Raw genomic sequence first — 23,697 nt, forward strand, 5'->3', positions numbered from 1 at the left:
TTTCTTAGTTTACAAGCTTTATATTCTGGGAGCCGCTCACCTTCATGTTGTGTTTAAATGAACCGAACAAAACCCAGCAGATTTAAATACCCGCAGCACAGGCCGGAGTTATTATAATTATTTTAATGAATTTCACCTGGATTACGCGCCAATTTGCTCTATATTACATAACGTAACTCTTAAGATTGTGAACATGACTTGATCTGAATTCATTTCATTTAATATAGAGCAAATATATATATATGAAAGTCTTTCGATATTTTTTTTAAAAGCTTTCTAAATTCTACTTTTCATCTTTCTAGAAAATAAAATATAAATTCAAAAAGCTGAAGCCAAATAGTTAAAATAAATTTTAAAAAAGTCGTTATAATAATCGCAGTTTATATTTAATTAACTCTCGATATAAAAATACAAAAATACATATAATTAAAGAAACGAATCTGACGACAGAAAAATAAATAAGCATGACTACAATTCATCGGTAACTGAACATTAAACACGTCATTTCTTTGTTATCTCCTTACATTATTACTCTAAAACAAATATAACTAGCCACGACGTCTGTGTGGAGGGAGCAGAGCAGCTTACTTTGAATGCCTAATATATGTTATAACAAATACGTCAAATAAATAATAACCTGCCGCTGACACGAGTGAGAACACTGTGACGAGAGCATGCTGTATACAACAATCGTATTATAATTAAATTAACCGTATGTAATGGCGAGACAAACGATTTAGGAGACATAAATAAAATAAATAAACTTATATACAAACAAGATCATTCCAAGACGAACAATATAAATACAAATGGAGTCACACACACAAACACACACAAGCTGTCATTTTCTATGAGGGTTGCATCAAAAGACCTCCTTCCGGAAGTCGTACCCGAGCCGGCAGCACTTGTCCCGGAGCACTCGCCCGAGGGGAGCGGGCCCACAGTAGAACACGGAGATGGGTCCCTGCCGCCCGGCGGCCACTCTCCGGAGGACTACGTCCCAGTTGGGTCTTCCGGCGGCGGTGCGGGTCTTAAGTCCGGTCACCAGATCCCGCTGGTCCTTGCCGTGCATCAGATCCAGCGCCAGCTGCAGCGACACCGCCCTCATGTCGGAGCGCTGCAGCGCGCTGGTGACGTACATGTGCATATCGAGGAACCTCCGGCCTCCCGCCCGCTCCAGCTCGGCCTGCTGCATCTCCAGAGACGACAGTAGCGACACGAACCACTCGAAGGCTCTCTGGTCTCGATTGATCCAGATGAAGTCGACCTTCTTGAGCGTGATGTCGGCGGCGTCCGGGGTCACGCAGCGCTGGCCGCAGTTGCTGCAGGCGTGTTGCGCCCGGGACAGTCTGTGGGCGATGGACCGTAACACCGACGCGAACGGAGTCACCCCGATCCCGGCCGCCACTAAGACCGCGTGCTCGCACGAAAACATTAACGAGGAAGCCGCGCCGTACGGACCGTCGATGTACATCTGTCGAATATAACATAAATTATATTGAGACCCCTCAAAAGCTAGATGTCTTCCCTAGTAAGCTGGCTCAAATCGTGTGTCTTGTACCTCTAACGGTTTCATGTATGTATGTCCATGTTGGTCCTCGTGTTCCGCGCCGTCTCCCGCCTCCGGGTCTTCGTGTCTGTCATCATCGTCTCTGTCTGGAGAGAGCGTCTTTGACAGGCGACGTCTCGCTGTGTTATAGGACACTTATATTATTGTACACATCTAACAAACCTGTTTTATTATAACGTTGTACGTGAATGTATCAAACTCCGCTCTATGTTCACATCCTTTCCAGAAGGTCGATCCAATATACATCCAAAAACACATATTATGCTACATTTCAAAATTTGTTTTTTTCTGAAACAAGATTTTTTTTCTAAAATGTAAGATTAATTTGGAAAATAACACATAATATATGCATGTGGGATACCAAAAATAATCGAAATATAGCCCATTAGAATTATAATAAAATATAACCATTTTCCATCTCATATGACTCTCTTCCTCGTCGCATTGTAGAAGGAGGAGAATAGAAGGCGACTTGATAGAGGAGAATGTACAAAATTTGAAAGAAATAAAGAAAATTGTAAGTGGCCTAGTCGACGCTCGTAATGATATTCTGTGAACTTCAGAAAATGTCCTAACCTTATATCTTTTCAGTAGAATTTGATTCCAAAATTTGGGGTATTGCTATTGATTGGGTGGTAGTAGAAGTGTAGTGTAGTGATTCGACATGCATATAATTTGTAAAATTTGTTTATGACACGGGGAATGTCCTGAGGTGGTACAATACAGGACTTGAACAACCATTATGACGTGTGTGCATGAAACGATATGATTCTCCTCACCGCTGGTCAGTAAGCTTTCTTTCTTAAGAGGCGGCGTCTCACACGACACGATGGCTGGCTTAGTCCTCAGGTGACGGAAGCTGTTTGCGAGGTGGAGGGCGCCCGCGGGGCTGCGAGCAGAGGGGCGCGGCGAGGGGGAGGGGGCCGGCGCCGGGGGGAAGGTGGCTGACTCGGAGCGGTGATACTCAGGACTGTTGGAAGAGAAGACTCAATGAAGATACTGGTGAGGTGGAGGAGGTGATTACCCTAGAGAGAGAAGTGATGGAGTACAGGGCTCAGGTGATCTGATTCATAGAGGACAGTTGACACTGATAGCCGCAGTAGTTGAAACAAACAACGACAGAACTGTTCTTACATCATGAACCGTTTCTTCTTTAAACTTTTTCTCACGTCGGGCATCGAGCGAGACTTCTCCAGGAAGCGAAGAGGAGACAAGAGCGGAGGACGGGTTTGTGGAGTTGAGTTGAGACCTGAATAACATGAAACTGATGTTAATTTCGTACGACTCGAAATGTATCGGTAGCTTAAACCTTATTGAACATTTTAAGGTACGCATAGGAAGTAGCAGTATTTTATGAGGTATGGCCTAGTGGAATAAGTCATTCCACGAGTCTGTCCTACTGATTCATGTGAAGTGTACAAACTGGTGAATACTGTTGAGACAATTTGTTGTTTCTTTTTAAATCCGTCAACAATACTGTGATAGATTCTCACCGCAGCCATTTTCGTTTTCTTCATCAATGGTGTACGCTTCATTAGTGTATCCGGAGTCTATGGAAGGTTTCTTGGTGGACTTCTTGCTTTTATTGCTCTTGTTACTCTGATTACTTTTGTTGCTCTGGGTTGAATTGCTACGATGCGTTTTTCTGGATGTGATAATTACATACAATATGATTAGTAATCAATATTTTTACTCTATTTTGAAATTAATTAGTTTATCATATAAGAACGTTCAGTAAAATAATGCTATGTACATTATAGATAAAAATATAAAAAAAACCTATATAAATAAGGTCTTTAAAAAAATATTTTTATATAATGATATGAACACATATAACTGACTCTTGTATTTGTTCTCGTTTCGTTTGTTGTTCGAAGTGTTCATACAGTCTGTTGGTCCACTCGCCCACTCCTCGGATGTGAAGCCAGATGTAGTCTATCGAGAAAGATGGAAGGAAGAATTAAAACTAGTGGGAAAAATAGCATGAAAAACGACTCAGCAGCAGACAGAGCCTCGACTGAGATCACGAATATTTTAGATTTGTTAAACTTCTATAGGGAAGTGGTTTGTAATATTATGTGTTTTATGTTTGATGGGACCTTTCTCCTCGGGCGCACTGCTGATGGTGAAGGGATGCCACTCGAATCGAGCTATAGCGGGCACGTTCACAAACACATAGTCTCCGGCGCGGAAGTTGAACCCTCGAGGTCGGCGTGCGGCCACGTGCAGGACGCGGGAGGGAAGGAGGGCGCCGGATGTTATGTAACTGCGGCCACGACCAGATCTGGGGAAACCAAGTGTAACAATCACTACATGCAGCTAACTATTACCATCCATCACTTATCTGGTATCTATAATGAAAATAAAATTGCTTGAGAAATTAAATTAATTTTCAGGACCACGATAGAATGTAATAGACAGCAAATGTTTGGATGATTCCTGAGTTTTGCAGGACATACCGAGTTTGTCAAATAAGGAGTAATGTATGAGAAAATTTATTAGCACCCACGACTACAAAGTAATAGGCGGTAAGACTACTTCATATACACGTGAAGGTTAAATATTATAATTCTTTTATATTAAAACAATTCTCACCTCAACCACCAAAGCCTTAACATCTTCTCGATGAGATAAACGGTTCCGGGGACGATGAACCACTTCCAGAAATTGGGTGCGTGAAGGATGAGGAGAATCCAGAACGGAACGTACAGGAGATGGGTGAAGTAAAACACCTGGAGATAAGACATGAGAGTAGGGACTTCTCTTCTAGCAGGGTGAAGGGTTTGTGAAGAAATTTGAGTCGGGTTAGAATATGTTGAATACCATACAGAATACATCCCTGTTGATTATTTGAAACAAGGTTATGTCATAATCAAAAGCCTAAAGAGTCCATAGACGTATTTATTGTACCTCGAAGCAACCCCTTCTCCTGACTGCTGGTCGCGAGGAGTACGCCAAGGCTGCCAGCACCACCACAAGAACTACACCCGTGGGGTTAGCCCAGCCTTGAATCAGACCGAAGACTCCCGGACGAGAGGTCAGCAACCACACGTGGAGTGGTAGTGGGGAGGGCGGCACCACCACCAGCGCTGGGTATACAGGAGGAGGGGTAGTAAGATAAAAATAACAAAATAGTTTTTTTAATTATCGTCCTTCCATTTTTACACACGTATTTTAATGTTAGTTAGTATATACAAAACATACATAGAATGTTGTTATATTTAAATTTCATTATCTGCATCGTTTGTACATAGCAAATTAATATTTGTGAGATGGTATCACAATCACGGGATTCAAAGACGAAGACATTAAATTGAAAATTCAATATATGTTGAAGTCAAGAAATATAGAGTAAAAATTTAAAATCTGTGATATTTATTGCACTTTTAATAAGAGCCTTAAAATGTATTGATATACAAAGTCTAAAACGGACACCTTTTTTGTATGTAATTATTTTTTGCGTGTGACTTACCAAAGTTACAGAAATGCATAACGGAGTGCAGGGCGGCGTGTGCAATGAGGGTGAGGGCCGCCAGCTTGTGGAGGGAGACGTGACGGTCGAGGAGAGCTCCCACCACCCCGCGCTCACGGAGAGAGGTCAGGGTTCGACGCAGCATCAGCACCAACACCCACGATGATGTGAAGTTCAGACACTGGCCTGGAGGGCGAGAGAGAATGAGGGCGTGAGACAACAGAAAAAGTAAAGGGAGATGAGCTTCCATATCAAGCGATAAGGATTAGCTAAGAAAGAAGTCTGTCAAATCAATTTTCACTTTAATTTATTCTTTACATGTAAAGGATCCTATATAACGTTTATATGTCGTCAGTAGACAAAATATAATCTACATGTGTATCTGCTAACTGTACATATGTTATGTTACATTTACTAAAGAAATCCGCGATACGGTTCTGAAACACTTTATTAAAAACCGAATACATATTCACTCTCTGTCGCTCCATCAGAAGTATAGTAATGATCAATTCTTTTGAAACCGTTAACTGGGATCAAACAACCTCCAGCTAATCGCTGAAGCAGTTGCAGGTGTAGTGATAGCACCGAAATATGCTATTACAAGCTGGCAAGGGGCGGTGAGTGTTTGCAAATTGTAAATATTTACAGTACCGTAATAATTATATGTGTTAACAATCGTGTCTGTACATAACTTACCTGAAGCTCGAGCAAATTTAACAAAAATATTGTGATCCCAGTATTCGACGATCCTTGCAATGAAGAGAGCTACGTTCATGAGAAAGAAGAATGCCAAGTAGGAGACGAAAACATAGTTGTTCCTCAGATAGTTTAGAGACAGTTGGTAAGGTCTCATGTTGGCGAGTCGTTGGCGCAGGGCGAGGGGCTCCGGCTGAGGAGGAGGCACCAGCCAGCGGTCTATACTGGAAGAGAAAAATAAGAACTTTAGAAAAGATTTAATTGTTTCAATATGAGACGTCTATTCAGGATTGTTTTGTGTGGGTGTGTGTGTGTATGTGAGCATGTAAGTTCGTACCTGATGGAGAGATTGTCTAATAGTCCCCCGTGTCTGTCGAGTTGGTCTCGGAGCGCGTCACACGTGATGGCTCCTCGCCCATCAACATCCGCGTCTTCGAACAGAGCGCTAGTGAGGTCTCGGAGCTGTTCCTCTGAGAAGCTCATGTTGTTTTCCTCCATGGCGGCTCTCATCACGTGCTGCAGTTCACGGTGTTGTATCAGCCCGTCACCTGAACATCACAAAAAGAACTCAATAAGATCAGTTACTTTTGAACCTTATTGGAGCAACATTTATATATATAATGTAATATTAATGCTACTACTTCAAACTACATACTTGGTCTTCGTCACTTCTGTATCTCCCTAAACTATTGGTATGGAGTAATCATGTTTTGATGGCGTATGGACGTTGTCTGCTATCCCTCTTCACCAACAACCGTGGAATGCGTTTTTGTGATGGTTTACATATTTGATAACTAATGAAACATAGACTATGATGTACAACCAACATCTCTACGGGAAACAGTGTGTGCTCACCGTCCAGGTCGTACACTTGGAAGAGAAACCTCAGCTTGTCTCTGGGTGACCGCGAAGCGACACGAGCGGCCGCTGAGAGGAACTCGCGGAGGGAGATGGATCCGGAGTCATCTTCGTCGAAGATTTGAAACACGCGTTCAGTGAAGAAGGGCTGAGTGATTGTACATTGGTATAATATTATTAAATTATATAACTTGTGTAATAATTATTAAAATAATATGTTAATCAAAGTTCGACATACATTCTTGGAGACGACGATCTTCTGGAACTGTTCTCTGGTGATCTCTCTCTGGTCACCGACCGTCTCCTTGAACAATCTTTCCAAACGATCCAATGACTCCTTGTCTATACCGGCTCTGGTTCTGTCGGATTGTAATGGCACTTAAATTATTTAGAGAACAGTAGAAGACAATTGTGAAGTATGAAAACATATCTGTCTGATGTCAGTAACACGAGCAGTCCATCACCTGCTGTCGGTGGCGGCCGTGATGAGGTCCACGAGGTCCGATGCGCCCACTGAGCCTGACCCGCCTTCCACCGCGCGGAACATCTTGTTCGTCACCTTGGTATTATTAAAACAAATTAATTGTCATTCATTAAGTCTTGGAGCCAATTTACACTTCAATATAACAGGGATTCAAATATTTTGAATTACATTGTTGTTCTGATATTTTATATTATATATTTTTTTCTAATTTCTTTCTGTCTCCCGAGTAAATATTATAAGCGTTATCATAACGCATAACACATTTCGTCAACTTATGTCTCTTTACTTCTCGGAATAAATTCCTGTTCTTAAATATTAAAACAGTATTAATCCACGCTAGCGGTACCACCTACCACCTTGTTCTTCCATATCTTACTGAACGTCTCCTTCGTGACCACTCCGTCTCCACAGAGTACGTACGCGACGCTCTCGACTTGCTCCACGAAGTCGAGTTGTTTGTCTTCTCTGAAATTTAAATTATTCGATAAAAATTATGAAACAGTGTTGTAAAATTTATAAAAATATATGATTAATTCATTCATTTTTTAAATCAAATTATTTGTAATAGATATATTTGAATGTCCCAGAATGAAGTTACTTACGAATTTTATTATAGCATGTAAAGTCTGGTGTGTTTATTTTCATCTTAGGAAGAGCCAAGACTATTTATTTTCAAAATACTTTTTCCCTCAGTAGACGCCATTGGACCGCGAGCTGACTTCGTGTCTTACCAACATTTATAATTATAATGAATATGATTTGTCTCATCATTATACAGGTACTTACTGTAACCTCTCCTTAAGTGCTTCTATCCACTCCTCCTGGACGAGATGTTCTTCATCACAGAACAAACGAAAGATTCGCTCCAACAAGTCCTGGAAACACATACCAATTAATAAACATATCACTTTATGTAGATTGAATCTACACACGAAGAGGTCACTTCATATATAATTTTATTATGAATAGCATTCCTATAACACATTACAGAAGAAACTCAATTTGTAATAGTGACTAATGATATATTTTATTGATTTGTTTAATATTTTTTGTACATCAATTCAAATACGTTTTAATATTCGACTCCCACATACTTTCGAAAGTTAAAGGAAAAATTATACAGGCATATTAAAAATGATAAATTTTGTATAATTTGATATAATCTTTATCAAAGAAAACATACATACATTATGTGTATGTACAATAATTAAGATTTCTTTCTATCTTTTTTATAATATTTAAATATACAAGTAAGATAATATTCCAATGAACTGATAAAGTGCTCGTAGCACGTGGGTGTGTGCTGTCAACGCGATCAGCTGTCATGTGACAGGTGTCAGTGTCGTCACCGGCTGTCATCTGTCAACTGTCAGATGGCGGGTGATGTGAGGAGGAAGGTGACACGACGCGTCTCATTAGAGCTGGACCCAGATCGGAGATTAATATGTCTCGATTTAATGGAAGGTGGGCGTCGAGTCGTGTTAATGAAGGATTACAAGACACGGAAAAAATAACATCACAGATTATAATAACATGTGAAAGGTAACATTATAGTTTATACAGATCAGCATGCTTAAATTTAAAGGCAAAGTTATGCTAATTTATGTACATATCGGAGGAATATTAAGAGAAGTATATGTCGTAATAAATACTATTGATATTAATAATCTTTTATCCTTACAGTAAATTAACTCGTAATTTCATGTTAATATAGAGTTAAAGGTATCCTCACATATTGTATAACAGACGTCAACTTTGAAGTTTAATTACAAACTCCAAGCGTTGAACAGGTTCCGAGGTCGAGGGGTCTCCAGGTGTTCCAACAGTGTGGTGTCGGAGACAGCCGCTTGGTTAACAACGATCGATACTCGGTCATAACTCAGTCAGGTCACCAAGCACAGCTGGAGATAAATTCTATTTCGACTCATTATGTTCGGTGAGACTGGTCGTGGAACTACTTGTGCTATTTATGGTGTTTGTCCAAGTACATTATATTATGTATAAATGTCGTTTCATGATCTTCTTGTCTCCGAAGGTAAACTGTATCGAGCACCAACAATGCGTGCCACGTGAGTGATCTTGTTACATGTTATAAAGGATTCTATATATTTTGTTCCATAAATCTCAATAGTTTTAATGAGATCTCATTTTTAATATATTTTATTTGAACGCGAGCGGAGACGAGTGTCTTCAACTGTATGTAAAGTCGTTGTAAAGTCAAATTTAAAATTAAATATTCATATAAGAAACGTGTTTCTACAACCGTTAGCGCTCTTTCTATGGACACGCACTTTACATACATATTTAAGTCATATTTTTTTGTCCGTGTGTTGGTCTTTACTACGAAGCTTTACAATATATTTTATATAAAGTATATACTTAAAATATAAAGTCAAAAATACTTCTGGCCATTCATATGCATCGCATGCGTATAGATCATTTTAATTCTAAAATAATAATCATTACCATTTTTCATACTAGCTCTCGCCTGCGGCTTTGGCCGTTTAAATAATAAATCCCCTTTGAGATCATCCTCATGAAGATTTATTCGATATTTTGAGCATTTCAACAGATTCTGACTCAATGACGATGGTACAACCTCACGACAGCGATCTTTCGATAAAAAAAAACTTAAAAATTAGCCAACAATTGTTAGATCTAGTTAAAACTTTCTCCTTGGAGTCGGTTGAAAAGCAGCAATTTACTTTACGCGACCTCAACCAGCGGGTGAAAGTGTACTATAGAATTTGATAAGTTTAGTAAAAGTTGTTAATGTGGCATAACGAACTGACATTTGAATTTGTTGTGTGTTTATAAAGTGATAAAGTATTTCGTCCGACTATAGGGTGACGCCGCTGACTCCACGGAACGGACACCAAGCCGTGTGAACCAGAAGATTCCTGACACCACACAAGCAATGGAATGGGATTGCTAACCTAACATCGGTGATCGGTAGTCTTAGGTGTAGGATGTAAGTTTTAATATGTAATTCATATTATAATATAGCTTTCCCGGAACCTCTGGTTGCCAGTTAAAGTTATACAAAACTCATTAATAAACTCATTTATTTATTTACGAGCGCTTACAAATAGTTTGGATTTTTGAAAGAAATTAAATCTCTTTTTAGTTACTGAATAAGAAACAAGTGTACACATTATAAATGTAGCAAAGTATTCTCAAGGTCATTACTGATGAAACATTTTGTTTTCAATACGATGTCACAGACAGACAACCGCTGGCATTATACATATACAAACTATGTCTGTCCGTCCCAGTAAGTGCGGCCGTAAATCTATCTCACATGAAGGTGATCTACATTTATCTCGTGAATGTATTCGACCACCCACAGCCTGCCGCAGCCTCCCGCCGGATGTAGCCCACATTACATCCGGTTACTTACATCTTGCATTGTAAAACATATTCCTTTATATAGCACAAACAAAGTTAAAATAGGAATACTTCTCAAACATAATAACATTCTTACTAATATCAGTTTGTCCCCTAAGAGTTTCGTTCTAAAATATATCTAATTAAATATTTTTTTCTTATTGACAATTTGAAAACAATCCTTAGTTGTACTGAGATGGGCTTTCTGTTTTGTATGTTTTATAAATGTGATCAACATCCGATGAAGACATGTGATATTGGAGTGAGGAACATCTTTAATGAGCTACACTAAATACTACTCCATATTCCATAATGCTAAGTATATAGGGTGCGTTTCACAGCGACCAGAGGTTCCGGGAAAACTACGAAGCTCACTTATATGTATATTACAATATGAATTACATATTACAACTTATAACCTACACCTCGCCAGCAACGTCACGCGTGATGTGATATTTTAACCATACAACGACATTTCCCTGACGATGTTCATTTATTTTTTAATCTGTCGCCCGAACGTTACTTGCTTTATGATAATAATATTCAAACTGAACATATTTAAATCCTTTAGCACTCCTCAATATTTCAACAGTCCGCCGATTCATGACTTAACCAATTCAAACAACGATTCATTTGGTTCTATTGAAGTTGTGTCCGAGTGCTCGTTATGTTTGTAGTATGCGTTAATGATGGCGTCGTGTTGTGAAGTCGAAAGTAAAACCTTATTAATATAACGTTACTAAAACTTAAAAGGATTCGGTCAGAGTTCAATAGTTCAAGCGACGGAAGAAACGCGCGTGACTGGCATAACGCTGTTAGAGCAATAATTAATTTGATTGTATCATTGTGTTTATATTAATAATGTTTATAGTTATAACAATCAAATGATAATATATAACTTAAAATTAAGATGTCATAGTGTGATTTGTATGGATAATGTTTTTTTTCTCAACTCCGTCATAATATCAATTAAACTGAGTTTTTTTTTAATAATATGAAAAAATAAGAGAAATAAATCAGAGTTACGTTTTTCAACATTAGAATCTATGTATTATATATAGATAGTTAGTATGTATTTATACACTCTTTACTGGTTAACGTTTCCTAAGAAGTATTTGTTTATTAAGATCAGAACTTTGAGATTAGATAAACTCTATATTGAAATTAATTTTCAACATTTCACTTTGATATTCATTGTAACAAAAATTAACTAAAAATATATTAAGTTATAGAATACTTGAAAACAGCTTGTATATATCATGAGACGTGAGGATGTCAGGCGTATCACAGACCTGATGAGTAATAGAAGGCGTTTAGAAGACGTTCGTATGGATATGGAAGGCTTTGAAGAAGAAATTTATCGAAGGAGTATGACAGCTCTAGCACTCATCGGGGAACACTCCAGACCGATGGCAACGAGATATCTCTAAACATGTGTATGATCATGTTGTATAGTATGGGATCATAAGTGAGGCCATAGTTCACCAGCAGGGGACAAGATAGCTGTTATTATAAACACATAGGGGTCCTGTTCCAACATGTCGTCGTCGCAACAAAGAGATTTAGACTGGCAGACATTTGAATGCTATCAGGCGTAGTGGAGTTTGTAACTCACAAGAAACGTAGCTGTAAAAGATACTCTCCGACAAGCTGCGAGGTCGAGGGAACTATTGTGTGTACTCTAATGTACCAACTGTAGTGTCGTATGACAGACATTCATCTTCTGTTATCAGGGACACTAAACATCGGATAAGACTTAATACCCTGGTCGTGATACGACGATTAGCCTCGATGTGGACGCGAGCAGACTTCACACTTAGACTGTACAAACAGAAATGAAAAGACATCACTTAAACATTTAGACTGGCCGAGAGACAAAAAAAGATCCCTTCTACAGAGCGTTTCTTAAAACTATATCATAGTTTTGTTTCAAACAGCAATCGAAAACCAGACTATTCAATACGACCCGACTCGTACTATAAAGTTCATTGTTCGGTAGGAATGACATTGACTGTACGACAAGACAGTGTTTAATCTGCGGTGCTAATGTTGCGACACTGTCACTATACAGTCGAGGATTGAGAGCCGTGAGGCAAGAGGACGGTTGACACGTAGACCACACGGAGACGTAGACTGAGACCGATAGAAGGTTACATTGTAATAGGATTTATAATACATTACGACATCACTATCTATATCAGTACTGCCTCAGAACAATACAAAGGAATCTTATACACGGACGGCGTTCACTGGAGATTTAAGAGAATTACAACAACTATGAAGCCCAAGCTACGGTTGACTACTGGAAGCGTTAATTGATTGTGATATGTTTTGGATGATGGTGAAGATGGTAACCTCACCAGTCACTACCCACGAACAGTCAAAGTTATTTATTTTATTGTCACGATTATATTTCGTTTCCCAACATTGTTTATTTAAATGAAATCTAAGCTTTAAAACAAACAACACGTCGACGGTCGCAGCTGACGTGATATATTAGATCGAATAGTTCAGAGCGATTCATTGTGTGAGAACATACATCATCGATTCATAACACTCCATTGAATCATAAATCAGTAAAGTAATGGGAGCCTTCACTACGGGCTGAGCTTTATGATCAGATATTGATAGACGATCAATGGACGGGCTCCATGGAGTAGTGACGCGTGACACATCTTCAGTACGAAATGCACGGAGAAGAATTAAGAATCTAGAAATAAATTTAGAACTATTTAAAACAAACTCTATGAATAAAATTATGTTTCATTTTCAAATCCACAACCATTAAACTAAATAGTTTATGAAAGTGCGACTAAAACCACACAAAATGTAAATGTTTAGTGGAACTTGCTTTAAATACATGAAATAAGATATGGCTGCACCGAGTGAATACTTTTACATACAAACATACATGCTACAGACGTGTCGTGAGGCGTACATTATACATTGTTGTCTTTAATTAAATGAGACTTGGTCATGCCTGCGGTATTTCTTGTTCATTACCCGTCTCCCAAAAACTAAATCTTGAATTACCTCGCCGCACGTCAGAATCGTTTACCGTTTACATGCTGACTACAGACACCTCATATAAGTGTAATTAATGTTAATAATAACGAAATAATTATTAATTCTTATGATTTAAATAGTTTAGTAAGAAGCAGACTCTCGTAAATCTATCGATACATCGATCGTTGTCTATGATTGTATCAGCACTGAGATCATTAGTCTCGTGTGTTGATGATGTATTACACCACCTCTCATTATGTGGAATGGACACGAGATTATAAATTGCTTATTTAAATTGACCGTCTACTAAGTGTTAGGTCGCGGAGCAAGTTTTTACAAACCATAGAACATTACCGACACCAACACGCCTCGAACATTATAATATAAGAATCCGTACACACTGGTACCAGATGGTTGATGAATTAACGTTATGGCAATTTCTTCTGGAACACAAGAAGCATCGCTTAGTGGATTATAAGGATATGTAAAACTGCCCTTAGTTTATCGAGATCACCCATTTAACTAAGCCTTATTCGTAAAAAGGCTAGTGTGCTTAGTGCAAGTCGGCGTCGTCTCCTTGCATACGAAGCGTTTCCCGTTCCTCTTTTAATAGCCTTTGGTAGTTCTTTAAAACGGGAAGATTTTTAGTGAAATACTGTTTAGGCTCCGTAAGTTGCGTGACGATATGAACGTGGGGTAAGTTTACATCGTACAGGAGATGCATAATTCCTAATGCAATATTGAAAGATCCCTCATTTTTCAAGGACATCCGGTCTAAAGACACAGATTATCCAGGAACCTGTATCGGCTTCTGCACAGATCATGAACACTAGCCTGTCGCCTCAGAGCAGACTAATATCCGTTGGTCGTTACACATTCCGCTTAGTGGCTAGCGGCTTTAAATCTATCTCAATCGCGAGACAGAATCTGTTGTTTCACTCTGAACAGACTTCGTGATGAACAGGATCCCGTGGAGCCAGGGTCAGATGAACACAATACAATAAGGAACATTACAATGTGCCCGAAAATGGTGATAACTTCTGTGTAATTCTTACAGTTAATAAACCAAAAAATCAGGTTTTAAAAAGAGCTGTCTATGATAGTATTTATATTATTTATCGTAAAGTGTCATGTCTTTATATGGATGTTCACCAAAACTAAACGTAAAGGTGTGGGAGGAAATAGTTGTGATATAACCCGTTCTAACATAAAATATTTGAATATAAAACGTGTTTTCTACACGAAGACACGCGGTCGAGTTAGTTTGAATGATAGATTGTAGTATGGGAACTTTGTAAATAAAAAATCTTTGTTAAAAATAAAACTATATCGCTTTTAAGACTTACAGCTTCAAAACATTATGTTGTTTCTTGTTTATGTACAAAGAGAATCGTAATAAAAAATACCCCAAGTTCAGTTGATAAAAAAATAAAATAACTTTCAAATAAATCGAGTAGATAAACTAATGTTTTTTTTATTTTATATCCGTTGTAGGTGACTTAATATAGGCGGGTCTCTAATTATCGGCCACCTGACATACCACAAGAGTGTCACCCGGCGATTGGCTCCATATGACCTCTACAATGATACGTGGAATAGCCAATAGTAGGTATTGTTAGCGAATGCAAGGTTGACCTTACACGTTAAGCTATACTGACTGACTGACTGACTGACTGACATTGTATCCACTTACTATATTTCATTGATTTGCTTAATGGCTTTTTAATCCGAGTTTAATTTATGTTGTACCCTTTTCGGTTAGCATATTATTATTAATCACGAAGTTTGACTGACAAATATTTTAACAAGAATACATTTGTCAGGATAATAAAGACGAAATTAATGTCACTTCACTGTTGCATGAGTTTGTATAATGTTATACGTTTGTATATAATAAATAGAATAAATGTCTTCTTTATGATACGTCATGAGATATATTAAATTTATCATTCCTAAATAAATTCCTATTATTCACATTTCCTCGTGTTCGGTTCGCGTACATTTCTGTGGTCTTATATTTTAATTCATACTAGTTTGTTCAATAATAATCAACAATTAATATGACTATATTTAATCGCCTGTCAAATTTATTAACAAATTATAATATATGTATACATAAATAATATTGATTTGTTTGTCTGATAGTAATTGAGAGTAAGCAATCGATGTCCCGCGGATATTTAAATGACACTAAAGTCTATATAGCAGAGTTCAGAACACGCTGCTTGTTTGTTGTAATACTCGTGGATGGATTATCAAGAGACTGCTAATATTTATACTATTGAAGCGATATTATTTTAAATGAAACTAGTGTTATTCGGATTTACTACGCGGATTTTATTATTTAAAAACTACATAATCCCGACGTTTCGGTTACTTTGCAGCAACCGTGATCATGGGCAGACGAGGTGTCTGCCCGTGATCACGGTGAGGAGGGAGACGATTTTATCTTATATAAAAATATGTTTGTGGGTAGGAAAACACGTCACCTAACAGAAAGTGCTATAAGAGTCATTGCTTCTTTAACTATTACTGCTGTCACAGAAAACTGAAAATTTAATATGTCTTGTCATTATGTCTTGGTTCACTCGGGACTCAGACTTTGACCTCGTTTATTTAGATAATACAATAGAGGTATGATGTAAAAAACAAATGACACGAGCGAAGCCGCGGAATAGAGACTAGTCACTCATAACAATATTAATATATTCGTAAAAAATTATACAAATTATAATGAATGAGTATCGAGAATAATATCATTTCTTTATAATATATTTATTATTTATTATGAATGCGTGAACTCAGCTGATGCGGGTGATGCGAGTCTGAACTCTGAAGCCGGTTACCTTTTAGGAGCCGGTCATAAATAAGAAGCACTAATAAGTTGGACGTGTCGCTCGGTACTGACATGTTTATTGTACTATTTACGTTATATGTGACTGTTCGGACTTAAGCTAGTTTACAGACTCGAGACGCCTGCTACCAGCGAAGAAACGGAGGCATTACACACGGGCACATTCATAGACAGATATTACCGTTCATTATACATAACTCTTGTATAAAGATGTGTGGGTTGACAGTCAGCAAAAAAATAAACACTTGCTGACAGACGGGCTTCCATCAATAATACTCACGAGACATTAAGATGAGATTCTAGTAAACGATCTCAGGAAGACGAGAGGAGATCTGATGCGAGGCTTTCATTGATATTATATATAGATATACGAGTACAAGGATTTAAAATAGTGCAGTGACGATCACAGATTGAGATGATTTGAAACTTTTTGTAAACCCAAAGAATGTCAAACAGTTACAAAGGAACGCCCTCCGTCAGCCGCAGTCACCGGTCACCGAGGACGGGTCTGGGCGAGTGTAAGTTTAGTTTAATCTACATATTAAAAAAACATTTAACATTCATTATTATAACTGGACCGGGCACATCTTCTGTTTGTGTTTATATAATAACAACTGACTGTCACGCGTCTCGTACTAACGCGTTTAGTTTGGATATTCACGTCTCACCCTGCTTTATAATAATATAGATCGCATCGACATCTCGACACGACTGACATTAATGTTGCTCATTAATAAGAATAACATATATACGTGAAGAATGAAAACCACTCCATACTCAGTACCAACCAGAGTTAGGTACCAAGCTCACACTACATACGAAGCGTTTAGTTTCTTATTCAGTAACATCCGTCGATACTGTGATTCGGGAACGTCTGCGAGTGAATAACTGTTGACGCGCTGTATGTAACATGACTTTGTACAGTTAGGGTAAAATCGATCGTAAGTGTAAGTGATGCACAGCTTGCAGATCCTTCTCGCTATGATAATAGTAAGTTTATATTTATGAAGTGATATAGAAACGAACTACTCAAGATGTTATATTATAAGATATCTTTATACAACATTAATATTCTTTTATTTGAGAATTATAATTAAAAACGGCCAACTGACTGTTTATAAAGAATTTTAATATAACATTGTGTAATTAAATAACATACAAGTGGGCCTTTGTGATATCAATTTACCAGTTTTTCACTAACCCATATGAACGTTTACACGATACCTACAACAAAAACTGCAATATAAAAAAATGTCTGTCTGTCCGTTCGTTCTGACTAATCTGCGTAAAGTCTGGATCGATTGTGTGAGGAATAATTTTACTCGCAAGTAGATAAAAAGATTAGGAGTAACTTAGGCTATTTTTATTTGACTTCAAGCAAGAAGTTCTCAATTCCATTAAATATTTGTCACGTTAATACTCCTTCAAGTAAAGGTCGGTTGTCAAACGGTTTTTATTAAAAGGACGTTGTACTGAAACATTACCCTTGTCACCAACACAGAATCTGATTTAGGTATCCTCAAGAATTCTAACGAAACCTCAAAGATGATGTGTCATTCAAAAAGACCTCAATATGCGGGCAAAGACGCAGAAAGCCACTGGTATAAAATATATATGGTCTGTCACGTGGACTGGGACCTATTTACATTCAAACAGTAAATCTTGTAATTTGGCTTCTAACATAATGTTATGTAAAATATATAAATAAATAATGATAATATATAGGGTTTTCCATTAAGGGCGCTTGATCTTTGAAATGCAAAAAAAAATACATGTAGGAAAGATATTTGCGAATTTTTTTTTTATTTGGAAGGTCTATCGACCCCATTATGTATGGAATATGACATCATTCAAATGACCGCCACGGCTTCGGTTGGTGGCGCGCATACGAAAGGTCCAATTTTCGATGACTCTGGCGCACAAATCGGGCTGTATTTGATCGATGGCGTGGCGTATGTTGACTTTGAGGGCATCGGTGGTTTGCGGCTTGTTGGCATAGACCTGCGACTTAAGAAAACCCCACAAGAAAAAGTCCAGCGGGGTCAAATCGCACGATCTCGGTGGCCAGTTCACGTCGCCTTCGCGCGAGATGACCATGTCCAGAAATTGCTCGTGCAGAACTTCCATCGTAGCGTGTGCTGTGTGGCACGTAGCGCCGTCCTGTTGAAACCACATGTTGTCCAGATCCATATTCTCGATTTCAGGCCAAAAGAAGTTGGTTATCATCGACCGGTATCGCTCACCATTGACGGTGACGGCCACACCATTATCGTTTTCGAAAAAATACGGACCAATCACGCCTCCGGCCCAAAATCCGCACCAAACAGTCACTTTCTGCGGGTGCATTGCCACTTGGTGAACCTCGTGTGGATTGGTCTCGTCCCAAATACGGCAATTTTGCTTGTTGACATAGCCATTCATCCAAAAATGCGCCTCGTCGCTGAAGATGATTTTTTTGCCAAAATCGGCGTCAACTTCCAACTGCTCTAATGCCCAGTCAGCGAACACACGGCGCTGTCTATGGTCATTAACCTTGAGCTCTTGGGTCAGCTGGATCTTGTACGGGTGCAGGCTCAAGTCACAACGCAAAATTCGCCAAGTTGTCGTCTGCGAAAGGCCGAGTTCCTGTGCGCGACGCGGAATTGACTGCCGCGGGTTTTCGAGGACACTGTCGCGCACAGCGGCGATATTCTCGGCAGATCTCGCGTTACGTTGACGCACGGGAACCGGCTGATTGTTAACTGACCCGGTTGACTCGAATTTGTCCACCAATCGACGGATAGTCGACTCGGCAGGACGATCATCGCGACCGTAAAACGGGCGAAGTGCGCGGAACGTTGCTCGAACTGAAGACCCATTTTCATAAAACAATTTTATGATTTGCACGTGCTGCTCGACACTGTAACCTGCCATGGTGGTTTGGGAGGACGGAATAAATATAACACACTGCATTTGACAGCTGTCACTCAAACAACATGGCCGCAATCAGCTGTCAAAGTTCAAGCGTCCCTATTGGAAAACCCCATATTAAAAGGAGTCGGGGAGGCGGGTTTGGTTATTATTTATAGGAACTATAGAATAATTGTGTAATATATCACGAGATAACCGTTGATTACGGGCGTTCCTTTAAAAATGCTCGGTAGATTCAATACATGAGCTAATTACCTTGATGTTCCAAAAGGAATGTTAATATATTATACGGTATATATAATAAATCAATTTATTTTTCAAGAAATGATTTTTTCACACTATGTACATATATTGCAGCATTCGGCGTTTGTCACGAATATAAGCAGGTGTTGCGAGGTCAAAGCAATTTATACAGATTTGTCTCGGACTGACTTAAGGCCAGGCTCGATGCATGTGTGTATGTAGCTACGTATGTGTGTGTGTTATGTATCTAAGTGATAGTCAATTAGACGCGTATCATATGCGACAAATAGCCAAAAAGCGACCTCGGCTTCACGTCCTACAGTTATTTGCTCAACATTTCAATTAAGTTATAACTAAGTAATAAAAAATAACAAATCTATTTAAACATCATCTCCAATTACAAACACTAGGCCAGGTTTGAACCCTAACGCTCTTTGTGTCTACCAAATATTTTTATTATATCAATCATCACTCTATGAACATGGACCATTCTTCCCCGGTCTATCGCCTGGGATGTGTGTCTGTAACCCTCGCACATGTCATCACGTGTGGTGTGTGGTATCTAACAGTAGTAACATTTCTGATATTAACGACTTACGAACTATGTAGCCGTTAGTTCTTATGTGGCCGACGGTACAATGAGCGTAACAGCGCCTCTCGCTCAGCCTCGGCGAGTCACAGAGAGGTTTAACACCTTAAGGGGCCGCTGCGGATATTAAATGCGTTTTTTATATTAAACGTAACGAACATGGTAATGATTGGGTGTAATTTATGATTCCATAGCTCATTACGTATGAAAGGGACACTGCGGGTTCCGTATAACGCGACTCTGTTTTTTGCGTGTCCTCATCGCAACTGACCGCTTCCATCAGACGTGTTAATTATAATGTATAATTGCGTTTAATTTGTCTCTGTACCGTCTTGTCGAGTTCATTTCTACTTTTTATCGTTGATTACTCCTTTATGTATTTAGAAGGCTCAGTCCCTCGGTTAGAATATTTGTATATTAAGAAAAATATCATTGAATACATTCGAGTGTCTATATAAAGGAGAGCGATTATAAAAACTTTTTAAAAACCGATACAAAAACGTCCAGAGCCGCGCTGTACGTATAAGGAACTATTAATGATCAGACGAAGGAACAGTTTTCAAGTGTATTATACAGCACATTATGACAGGCCGTATTTGGTCTAATACGTGATATCACAGCGTGAGCGAACACTCCATCATGAATATAGGCAAGCTCATGTTCGGCTCCCAGATTAATATAGATATCCCTGTAATGAATTTTTTCCCTCGCTGTGTAACTTTCGACTGATCAAGATTTCTCTCGAGCCTTCCAAGACTATTCCTGGGACAGGAAATTTATTATTCTAAGAGTGTATTGTGAATCGTGAGTGTGAAGATTTCTACTTCCAAATAAAAATATTTCCTCATATGTCTACAAAACTTCCTCTTGATTTCTGAATAAAATATTTCATCTAGCTGAGATTTTTCTTGCTTTTCGTTTGTCTAAAAGTACTGAAATGTGATCAGAAATATTAAGAATAACGGACAAGTACTATTAGATTTCATTAGTATTCATATAAATTGACTTCCAAAGCGGATACTTATTATTATTTCGGCCGATATATTCAGAAGTCAACAGTATTGTGATGTAGCGTAATGTCCTCACTCCTTGTCCAGTGAAATGATTTTAAATACCGATTTGCTTTCAATTTTGTTACAGAACCTACCAGCATATTTATAGTTTTAGTTTGACATTAAACTGTATATTGTGTACAGTAGTATAGTTCACATCAAGGTTATAAAATATTAAACAACGTACATACTCGTACGTTGTAGTATACGTGAACTATCTCTAGTAACAGTAAAGCCTACGAAGTGCCGACGATGGAATTTTCCTTTTAACTTTTCTATAAGCAGTCATGAAGTAATTGAGTGGCTTTGGAGAGCAAATTGTTATTACTAACTAATATGGAGAGGTATTAAATTTATGTATCGGCATGTCGCTGTGGTCGGCGGGTAATTAGTAACTGTTTAGGAAAGCCATTTCCAGCGGTCGGTACGGTAGCCTTCAATAGTCGTTTAGTTATGTTCAGGACGACGTGTTGTCAGAGGACAGTATGCTTTTACAGCCGCTATAAGTTCTTTGACTCATTTCAATTCCCCGCGCGATGGGAAGGTGGTGAAGGTGAAGTTTTTAAATATTGGTTCTCCATCATATCAGTGATCCCCGCCTCGAGTTAGTCCCTGTTCGTGTTATAATTCAATAATCTCAGTTATTTGTTGTTGTTCATCTCTAACGAGCCACGGGGAATGCACTTCACCCGTTCACACTCACACTCAACACTCACTCTATGTGTATGTGTGTACGTTTGTTACCTATTAATACCTTACTAACATTCGTTAAGATGAAAGCGTCCTTATCGTTTCGTCCCCCTCACTTAGTATTAACGCTAAATTTCTTAAAGTGCGTAATGTCGATTACTTTTGAATGAATATTTTTTCAAGTTACAGGACCGAGGAACGTGTTTGTATATTAGTAAGTTCTGTAAAATCTCCTACATGGTGTCAGGACCCGCTCCCTTCATGGTCAACTTCCTTATAAGTTCTTTATTAAATATGAAAGTGTAATAATGTATATTTTTTAGGTTTTTCTTTTATATAAATAACGTTATAGTCTTTGTGCCTGTGTTATAACGATGTATTTTTTACTAACACCGACTGTCAGCGAGTTATCAGCGATCGCTTGTTAGCGCATACCTCATCCTCACAGTCGGGTAGATGGAACGAAAACAAAAACAAAGAATAAACATTTATAATGAACCAAAAGCAATATCATTACATATAGTTTACAAGGAAACCGGACTTTTACATATTATACACTAAAATTAATGTTTCTTTAACTAATGTTATACAAGTTACGTGACTTGTCCACTGCCAGCAAATCAAATGTAGAACGACCTTAAAGAAAAATTAAAGAAGTATGAGCTTGCTCTTAAAAAATATATATTTAAAATTTAAATATTAATATTATGTTTCGAGTTACATATAACCTTAATAACTTTTGACTGAACACAATTTATATGAAAGCAAAGTTAATTTGTTTTATGTAGTTAAGATATTTTTAGCTATTTCTTATAAATAAATTAATATATGTTATGAAATAAATTTGCATTTTTATTTTTAGAACGAGTTTTTCTTAATAATGACGTACCTCAATTTGTAAAAGCTCTGCCTGTTACAAATAGTCAAAATAGAAAGCGGCCAGTTTTAAACCGATCAACAGATTATGTGATTAGTGCGCGGCGTCTCTCTGAAGCTCTGATCTAAATTAAGATGTGGAATTAGTTGAGCCTTTGAGGTGACATCACACCTCACACCTCACACGACAACCCGACCTCGCTCACATTACCACATGTGAAGTAACTACTGTTACAATTGAAGTATAATTAATATTATACGAAGAGCATAGGACATTTTAGAAAGTGCATCTTGTAGGGAAAATATTACTTATGTGTTTGCTTTAACAAATTAAATAGGTTTTTGTTTATTGGAGTCCTCGGATGTTTGAAGTAACACCTTGTGGTAGGCGGCGACCGTAGCTCGAGGATTAGGATCACACAAATATCTCACTAAACTAAAAGGTATTAGTGTACTGGAACTGTAAGGGACTCCCCACAACATCATTCGTCATCTCAAACGCCATGGATAAATGTTACCAAAAACACAGAGATTTTCTCTGGAAGGAATTCATCCAGGTGTCTTGGATGACATTCCTCCCTATACAGAAGAGTCGGACATAGATGATAGATGATATATTTTGAAACATTAAACAGTTTGAAGTCCCAAAATTAAAAAATTCCTAAAGATAAAACAAGTAACGAGAAGCAGACTCCCGACACTCGGACTCGAACGGAAGCCGAGAGATGCTGCGATAGATATAGACGAGATGTTGATCGCGAGATGGTCGAGATAACGTTCTTGAGATCGATCTCAGAGCATATCCCGCGGCAATAATTTATCACCTTTAAAAGTGAGCCGATAAAGGTCAAATTACGGCAATCGATATAATTGATGTTGCATAAAAGGCTATTAAATATCAAATATCAACCTTACGCCAAAAACATTACGACTGCCAAGGCTCCGCTCCAACGAGCCATTTTGTATTCTATGTGAATAAAGATTAGGTTTCACATCGTGTGACAGTGATA

General features: G+C 38.3%; 1 protein-coding gene across 1 annotated transcript in view; it reads right to left on the reverse strand.

Moving 5' to 3' along the window:
* Positions 1-340: 340 nt before the first annotated feature.
* LOC116773642 (NADPH oxidase 5) overlaps positions 341-23,697 on the reverse strand; it is a 28,700-nt gene continuing 5,343 nt past the window's right edge. The window contains exons 3-19 of the mRNA XM_032666134.2: positions 7,867-7,955; positions 7,434-7,545; positions 7,061-7,155; positions 6,835-6,955; positions 6,594-6,744; positions 6,076-6,286; positions 5,739-5,962; positions 5,043-5,228; positions 4,481-4,659; positions 4,166-4,302; positions 3,670-3,854; positions 3,412-3,505; positions 3,064-3,215; positions 2,705-2,819; positions 2,350-2,540; positions 1,562-1,689; positions 341-1,474 (exon numbers count right to left, since the gene is read on the reverse strand). Of these exons, the coding sequence (XP_032522025.2) occupies positions 863-1,474; positions 1,562-1,689; positions 2,350-2,540; positions 2,705-2,819; positions 3,064-3,215; positions 3,412-3,505; positions 3,670-3,854; positions 4,166-4,302; positions 4,481-4,659; positions 5,043-5,228; positions 5,739-5,962; positions 6,076-6,286; positions 6,594-6,744; positions 6,835-6,955; positions 7,061-7,155; positions 7,434-7,545; positions 7,867-7,955 (2,982 nt within the window). The 3' untranslated portion in view covers positions 341-862. The remainder of the gene's footprint in view (positions 1,475-1,561; positions 1,690-2,349; positions 2,541-2,704; positions 2,820-3,063; positions 3,216-3,411; positions 3,506-3,669; positions 3,855-4,165; positions 4,303-4,480; positions 4,660-5,042; positions 5,229-5,738; positions 5,963-6,075; positions 6,287-6,593; positions 6,745-6,834; positions 6,956-7,060; positions 7,156-7,433; positions 7,546-7,866; positions 7,956-23,697) is intronic.

This window comes from Danaus plexippus (assembly GCF_018135715.1).
Source record: "Danaus plexippus chromosome 22 unlocalized genomic scaffold, MEX_DaPlex mxdp_27, whole genome shotgun sequence".
NCBI classification, from domain to species: domain Eukaryota; kingdom Metazoa; phylum Arthropoda; class Insecta; order Lepidoptera; family Nymphalidae; genus Danaus; species Danaus plexippus.